The sequence below is a fragment of the Lactuca sativa genome, chromosome 2, assembly GCF_002870075.4.
Source record: "Lactuca sativa cultivar Salinas chromosome 2, Lsat_Salinas_v11, whole genome shotgun sequence".
NCBI lineage: Eukaryota > Viridiplantae > Streptophyta > Magnoliopsida > Asterales > Asteraceae > Lactuca > Lactuca sativa.
The window spans coordinates 100,810,151-100,818,825 of NC_056624.2; the positions used below are offsets into that span (position 1 = coordinate 100,810,151).

Consider the following 8,675-nt stretch of genomic DNA (forward strand, 5'->3'; position numbering starts at 1 on the left):
TGAGATAAGCCGTAGGCGTCCATAATTGATAATTCCGTCCCCTTTCATCCCGATTTTGAGAAGAAGTCTTCAAGGTGTACTCTCTGGAAGATGAGTGGTGTTCATAGGCTCGTTATAAGGCAAACCAGAGATCACAAGTGGTGACGTCTCAGACATGACAGAAGGAGGCTTTGCAGATGGTTGACATAATCAACATATGAACATTTGTATCGTTTGATGTGTTTAGATGATCAACATAGATGAATAAATTGTGTCTGAGGAAGGGTTAAATCATGATCAACATACAACGAAAACTGTATCATAAAATTTAAAATTTGATGTTAACGGATAATATAATTGAATAATATAATATCATCTACCGGATTGGAAAAACTACATTACTTTTGCATTGGAGTTTTCGCTTATTTATATCGACTTGTAAAATTCAAAGTAATGCCAACAATATGAAAAAGGGTTCGCTGTTTATTTAGTCCACCAAGCGTATAGACAGCGCATTTTAACCGATAATTACAATTAACAGAGCAGTATATGTAGAATTCTTTACAATTAGCTTTTTAATCACCTATTAAATCCTCCCATTTAGAACAAAAAAATATAGGAACACTTCCCTCCATATTCCATCATCCCATATATATCTCAAGGAAACACGGGCAACTGCAATGGCAACACACCCCACTGATGAAGAAAGCCTTCCCCAGTGCTGACTTCCAGAAACAGCAAGACAATAACCGCCAACATAGCCGCTCGACCGTTCCATGTCTCTGCACTCTTGGTCCAACCCCACTCCCAAACCGTAACTGGTGCTGGCAACTCCCTACGTTGCGAATCATACGTTGCCAAAAGCTCCTCTACACTCCCTAGTGGAACCAAAGACTGCACAAAACCATATTATAAACTTAATCTTTTTTCACAATAATATAAATGTTAGATAGGGTTTAGTTGAAATCTGCCATCTGATTATTCGTTGTGTCCACGTTTAGTCCCTCTGGATTTTAATTTTCTTTTTCAACATATATGGTCCCTAAATTTTTAGGGCTATAGCAGGTGGCTTGCCGGTCATAATGGTATAATAAAGCTATGTTTGGCGTGCTAGCTGATAAAAAATGAAATTTTGTAAAACAAGCTGAAAGATATAAAATGACATAAAAAGACATTTAGAAGAATATGCTTTTTATAATTAATTAAGGGTGTAGCTGGAAAAAATTTAAAAACCTCCTGAAAAACTAATATAAGTAACAATTTTAAAAAGCTAGCGTAAACCTTTGTTGGACAAAAATTGTAGAGTGGCCAAATGTGGACAGCATATAGTTGATTATTAATATATATACTTTTTGTATACTTACGAAATTATATCATTATATATCTATAATCTATCTAATTTTCTTTAAAAAAATTGTATTTGAATTAGCTTTCCTACAATTGGGTAATTACCATATCATGTATTTAACCTTTAATTTGATAGATAAAAGTATTATAATTTGCAGATAAAAAATAATAAAATTCATAAATTAATAACCAACTATTTGCTGTCCACATTTGGTCTGTAGATTTATTTTGTCCATCAAAAGTCCCTAAACTCTTTTTCTTGTACAGATTATACCATTGCTATACCCAATCATAATGGTATATTTGATACAAATTTTTTAAAAAAAAATAGGGACCCTACATATACAAAAGAAAAAATTAATCAAAGTGTTTTACCTGTCGAGCTTCAAGATTTGATACAGCCATGGCTCCTACATACGGGAGGCTTTCAATGACTGCATCTGCTAAATCAAGAATGAAGGTGGGTTCGCATCCCAATGCAGGGACACGACCCCATTTCTCTATACCAGATTTTAACGCCAATTCCTTGTACTCCACATCAATTTCCTCCAATGTTTCAATATGTTCACTCACAAAGCTGCAACAATTTATTTATTTATTTATTTTTTAAAACTTAATATTTTTTTGTAAGATATAGAAATACAATGATTGTAACATGTTTGAGAATCAAGTACCTAATGGGTACAGCTAGAAGACTTTTCACCCCTTTTTCCCCAAGTTCAACGATTGTCTCATCAGTGTAGGGTTTCAACCATTCCACGGGCCCCACTCTACTCTGCATCAAAATAACACAAGAAACCAACACCATCCATTTTAAGTGTTAAAATGCAAGAAATAGCAATGTACTTTCATTTACTTGTTTATTATAGGCTTATAGCATCCTACTTTGGCTTCTTCGTGTTATTATAACATTGGACTTTGAGTCATCCAAATACTAAAAAGAAATTTTCATGACTATATAACTTGGTTGAAAACAAAATCGACAATTGCATAGATTTTTACAAAATGAAATGCCTTAATAAGCATAAAACTGAAAGTATAATGTTGTAATAGAAACAAGGGTTTTTTGGGTTAATCTCATAAAATACCGTATATTTTGTGTTTTTCGAGAAATAAACCTCATTTTTATTTTTTCATGAAAAAGACTTATACTTTTTTTCATTTTTTCTGAAAAAACCCTCAACTTCGTTTTTTTTTTGTTTTGTTTTGTTTTTTTTTTTCTGAAAATATCCCTCAACCTTCTAAATGTTTCCAAATAAATCCTCAACTTTTTTAGTTTTTCCTGAAAAAACCCTCACATTTTACAACGCTTTTTAGATAAAAATGACTAAAAGGAGCAGATCGGAAAAAATGAAAAAACGAAAGGTCTTTTCATGAAAAAAATAAAGTTGAGGTTTTAATCCGGAAAAAACACAACATATGATTTTCAAGTAGAATGCTAGAATAGACAAATAAATGGAAGTGAATTGCTATTAATTACATTTACCCATTGTATAGCTACGTTCCTAACACCTTAATTTAAGGAAATAGTCCAAATAGAAGATTTAGATTAAAAATTGAAAAACTATATATGAATCACCTGATAAGCCAGAGTATATGGATTATTTATCTTTCTTCTCTGTAATTCCTCCATTATCAAATCCACACATTCTTCCATTTCTGCCTTATAAGGATCACCAGCTTCTTCAACATATGCAACTGGCACCCCATGAGCACTAAAGAAAATCATCACCTGTATCCATCATATATATTCATATTCAATTAAAATCTTTACAACAAAAGAATATGTATCTATTAAAATACAATTATGTGGTACCTTTTCAGGGCGATCGAATCTTATGAGTTCTTTTTGAATTAAATCAGCCATGGCTTTAATGTACCCCTCACGTTGATACCATGAAGGTATAACTGTGTGTTGCATGTTAACAAGGTATTCATCCTCCCTATGAATTCAATTAAAAAAAAAATGTGATGAAGTTGTTTGGAGAGGATATGTGATTTGAAGGTAACATGATGAGTTGTTTGTTCATCACCTAAAGATACTTTCAAGGAGTCTAAGGCTTGAACCACTTGTTGATATTGAGAATTGAGGATATAGAGGAAGTACAACCAGCTTGTTCACACCATCTTTTTTTATCTGGAAATAATGGAAAACAAAAGTTTAAGTATTTATAAAATACAAAGGGGGAAAGATAATTGAGATTGAATTACACCATATAGAGAAAGAAAGGAGATATGATAACAAAGATAATTCTTTAGGCATTGTTTCCTTTTTCCCGTATAAGTTTTTTTTTTTTTTTTTTTTTTTTTCATTTGTGTATTGATAAAGTGGTTGAATAAGTAATGAAGTATGTATGGAAGTCTGGATAAAGTGTTGTATACATAAGGTCTGTTTTTCTTTTTTATAGATTAAATAAACCTTCTAGATGAGACTAAATGACAACTTTACCCTTACATTTCAAAAAACAAATTTTACAATATTCATCAATTTTAATGTGACAGGAGTTGGGAGGAAAAAGAAAGAAGGGCATGTAGAAAAAGGATTGGTGTCTTAATACATTAAGCCGTGCTTTTTGGCTTAACCCATTTAAGCCGTTCTGTCTGGATTAAGTCGAAAAGAAACAACCCCCAAATATTGTCTTGAGATGATGTTTAAAGTATTTGAGAAATGGAAGGAAAAACCAAATGTGGGCAAATTTGTAAAAACTAAAAAGTTAAAAGTGAAGAAAATGAACCTTCTTTCCCTTAATTTTTCTATTAAGTTGTTCTTTCTCTAGTTTTATTGTAGCATTGATAAGAGTAAACATTTTACCACATGAAAGTGAAGAAAATCTATTACATGATTGATTAGATGAATAATTGTCGGAATAGCACCCCTGAAACTGATGAGGAACATTATGATAAAGCACATAGAATGAGACACCTCTAATGAAGTTCACTTTTACATTCAACAATATCATCTTGTTAGGGGTTTACAAAGATGATTTTAACACAATATGTTAGTAGATAATTCTATGTATTTGGAGACTGACATGAACAACCAATATCATCAAGTAGATTTTTGGAATAGATTCATGAATGCTTTTTTTTTGTTCAAACTTCCATCAACAAAATAGACATTAAGCCAATATTTGATTCATATTTAAGTTTCATGGAGAACTATTTCCTCCTTCAATGTCAATTCCAATATAACTCTCATCTCATTTCTAAAGATCATTAGGATCATTAATCCTACTCCCTTCAACCAAAACAAAATAGTCCAAAATGCACTTAATAAAAGAAACATGAGACAAAAAAAATATATCTTTAAATTCATATAAATGCATACCTGCTCGATTGCTTCTTCAGTGAAAGGATGCCAGTAACGCATACCTACATACACTTCTGCTGGAACATTCTTTTCATAAAGTGCTTTCCTTAACTCTTTAGCCTAAATCAACACAAAGTACCAAATAAACAAATTTACATTTTAAACAACACTAAAAATGGCTTAAATTTAGCAAAGTCTTCCAATTATTAGACAAATAATGACATAAGAATATGTTTAAAACAGTGAGTATCATGCCTGATCATCGGTGATCTGGCGAAGAGGGGACCCACCACCAATTGCAGCATACCCTTCCTTGCTTTTGGGTGCTCTAGCAACTGATATAAATTGTGCCAAAGGCTTTTGAAGAAAACGAAACAATCTTGGTAGTCGAATAATATCCTGTTTGTGGTTCATTTGTCAAGATTTACACACATTTCCACAACTAGAATGTCAAAACAAATAGAGGGATAAATGCAAGAAATAGCAACATACTTCTATTTATTTGTGTGTTGTAGCATTCTTTTTTCATTTCTTTAATTCCTTCTATTAAAGCATATTACTTTCAACCTTTTTTTTATTAATGCAATCTACTTTCAGTAATCTACCCAGTTATAGCAGTGAAAATTGTTTTGTAATCGGATGACATTGCTATAATTGGATAGAATTCTCAAAGTAGAATGTTGTAACTAAAAGAAATAAGGGAAATGACATAAAAACCCTTAAGTTTGCAAGTTTTTGTCGGTTTTACTTTTACCCAAAGTCGTATTTTAGGTCCATTAACGCCTCAAATTTGCAACTTTTTTTTTTCAATTTTAACCTTTTTGCAAATTTATCCAGTAAAACTGAAAATTTCTGCCAAACTTGATGGCTTTAACGAACCAGAAAACCAAACTTAAGGGTATTTATGAACCAAAAAAAAGGTACAACCGAACATTTCTGCCAAACATAAGGGTTTTAATAAACTAGAGGGTAAAATTGAAAAAAAAAAAAAGTTGCAAACATCCGTTTTAATAAACCTAAAATCCACAAAAGGGTAAAATCGACAAAAACTTGCAAACTTAATGGTTTTTATGTCATTGTCCCTAAGAAATAAAAGTTGAATGCTGTGATATACAAGCCATGAAAGTATGTTGCTATTTCTTGCATTTACCCAAAAATTTAAAACAAAAAGCCTTCAACTTTACAAAAATCTTTACAGAAAGATACTAGGGAATCAAAATGTTTACTTAATTCCTTAAGAGGTTGTCTGAAGAATAACCCTTTTACAAAATTTTGCATAAAGTGTACAAATCGGGAAAAAAAAAAAGAATTGTAAGAAATAGGAATATACCGGGTCTGCAAAAAGGTTGAATAAAAAAGGTTGCACATCATCAAGAGTTTCAGGACCTCCAAGATTGAGCAACAACACTCCTATCTTTCCACCATTAACAACAGAAGCTGATGCGTCTTGTGTGGTGGATGACAATAATGCCCTCAATGGCTTTAAATCTTTGTTGAGTGGCTGTTTTAACAAGGATCGTTTTGTTGAACACCCAAAGGCGCGTTTATGTTTTGAAGTTGTAAGAGATGAGTTGCTCGTATCAGAAGAGACCTCCATTTGCACCACAACATTGGATACAACTTCAGAAGAGCAAATTGCTCGTGGCAATATTCTGTCAAAGACAAAGAATCGATTCAATAAACTACAAATTATAATGCCCTAGGGAATACATATATGTATGTAACCTATTTGGGAGAACAAGGATAAAGAACAAAACCCAGATAATAAAACCCTAAATCAAGTGAATTGACGAATGTAAGAAGAAGAAGAAAATCACCCATTGAAGAATTAAGCAAGAAATAGCTAGTTAACAGAAAAAGAAATTTTTTTTTGAGTAAATCCCAGATATAGGAACCGAGGAAAACAACAACTAAAACAAAACAAAAGGTAAATCTTGAGAAATGACTATAATATAAGCAAAAGTGCAAAACCCAGATGCAAAAACCCCAAACACAACGACCCATTTCAGTAATAAGCGCAAAAACAGAAAGGTAGTAAATTATAAGTACCAAAGGACACTTACAAAGAGGTTTTCTGATGAAATCTTGGAGGAAATGCAGAAGAAGGAGAAGGGGGGCATGGTGCCTGAATTCGGATGTTCATAGATTGATGATTCATCGTTTTTCTTGTATGTAATTGGCAAAAAAGTATATTTCTTGGACTGGTATATCTTTACTATTTATCGAGGATTTGTGGATTAGGGGTGTATGAAATTTTGTGAATTGGAATTTTGGGAGAAAAAGAATGCAAGAAAGAGGAGAGGGTGAGCTGATAATTATGGAGCTGATAATGGTATCGGCCATTAAAATCCCAACACTTTACTCACCATTGACAGTAGTTGAGCATCTCAAATACTGCCACCTGTCAAAACTTATTATCCTGTTTCCCTTGCTTCTTATTTATATTACGGTCTTTCTCCATGTTTCGGTTTCTCCATCTAAATACCCAAAAGTTTAAGAAAAAACTACAAAGATATATAACAAAATTTCATAAATGGTTTCTTATGGTTTAAAACATATTATTAAAATTGTTTTTATGAAGAAAAAAAAAGTGTACGAATGGTCCTTAACTTTGCATTTTGTAATATCATCGATTTTTATGACTAACATAGTAAGTCTTTTTAATAGATCCAAAAGAAAATGATTTTTTTTCTTCTTAGGATATTAGTATTACCCACACCTAATCATAAATATGATGGCTTAATGTTAGTATATATACCACTCCATATCATTATATCCCTCTTACTTTTTTTTATTTAAATAAATAATACTACATCCGTCTTATACTTATTGTCCACTTTTTGATTTTTGAAGTTTTTATTTTTCAATTTTGACCTTAAATATTTTTATTTTTAATATATAACTTGATGCAAAATATATGAGTGGATTGTGTTTTAAATGTATTTTCATTTTTATAAATTTCATCAAGTAATATAACACAAATAAAAAATTTAAGCTCAAAGTTAAAGAATAAATACTTTAAAAATCAAAAGTAAACAATAAATATGGGATGGAGTGAGTACATATTTTTAATTATTTATAATATAGAGAGTTAGAGATAAACAAATTGGTTAGGTGTTGCATTCCATTGTCTACACCCCAACCACTAGCAACCACTAACCATTGGAGTGGTGTTCATGGTTAGTGGTCATTGCCATATAAACCACGAGACCCTCCGTTGTATGTACTCATGCTAGCCATATGGTTTTACCCTACCTTTCTCCCCCCCCCCCCCCCACCCCACCCCACCCCACCCCTCTCTCTCTCTCTCTCTCTCTCTCTCTCTCTCTCTCTCTCTCTCTTTCTCAACATAACACCTCTCACTTTTGATTTTTAGTAGAAAAATGAAATTGAAACCCCCTTCTTCCTCCTTCTTGAATCAAATTGCATGTGTAACGTCAAAAAAAAGGTTGATTTATTTATGTGCATGATGTGTATTTTTAATGTATTGGTTTTAAATTTATAATTCCTAGTATATCGCATCTAAACCAACACCTTACAGAGACAATGAAATTGGCCTTGGGACAGATTCTTTTGAAATGACCAGTCTCTCCACACCCATAACATGCATGAATTGCCCCAGCGTTGTTGGGTTGGTTGTTCTGTTGTGTCGGTGACTTGCAGTATCGGGCAGTGTGCCCTTTCTTGTTGCAGGTTGTGCATTGCATCTCCCTGCAGGCTCCTGATGGGTTTAGAGCATTCTAACACTCATATGGTGTACATATAACCCTAGATGTTTTGGATCTATGTTTTCACTAATATACATGCAAACTTTCAAAATTCCAAAGCATCATCCTGACTAGCATACAATGAAGTATCTATGCTACAAAATTCTAGTTAGATGACATACCTTTTAGTGTAGTTGAAACCTTGAAGCTTTAAGAGCCTAGCACCAATAGTGTGAATGCCTCAAGTGGAACCACAAATCACCACCAACAAATGGAAGAACTTGAGAGTATATAATATGCACTCAAAATCGGCTAGCATTCATACATGAACC

The 8,675-nt window shown here is 32.5% G+C and overlaps 1 protein-coding gene across 1 annotated transcript; it reads right to left on the reverse strand.

Annotated features, from left to right (window-relative positions):
- Window positions 1-444: 444 nt before the first annotated feature.
- LOC111894117 (ferrochelatase-2, chloroplastic) lies at window positions 445-7,045 on the reverse strand. Its single transcript, XM_023890204.3, has 10 exons — window positions 6,700-7,045; window positions 5,967-6,288; window positions 4,892-5,035; window positions 4,655-4,756; window positions 3,360-3,463; window positions 3,143-3,269; window positions 2,906-3,058; window positions 2,001-2,101; window positions 1,702-1,903; window positions 445-873 (listed from the first exon to the last, which is right to left on the reverse strand). Exons 1-10 carry the CDS (start codon window positions 6,792-6,794, stop codon window positions 637-639), a joined length of 1,587 nt encoding a protein of 528 aa, XP_023745972.2. The 5' UTR covers window positions 6,795-7,045; the 3' UTR covers window positions 445-636.
- Window positions 7,046-8,675: the final 1,630 nt, after the last annotated feature.

What these genes read in the sequence shown, in the direction of transcription:
- LOC111894117 (XM_023890204.3), bottom strand. Translation starts at nt 6,794, where the DNA reads ATGAATCATCAATCTATGAACATCCGAATTCAGGCACCATGCCCCCCT. An exon ending in TCAACCTTTTTGCAGACCCG is followed by an intron (nt 5,036 to 5,966) that starts GTATATTCCTAT and finishes AACCACAAACAG; the next exon opens with GATATTATTCGACTACCAAG. An exon ending in CAAATCTTGAAGCTCGACAG is followed by an intron (nt 874 to 1,701) that starts GTAAAACACTTT and finishes GGTTTTGTGCAG; the next exon opens with TCTTTGGTTCCACTAGGGAG.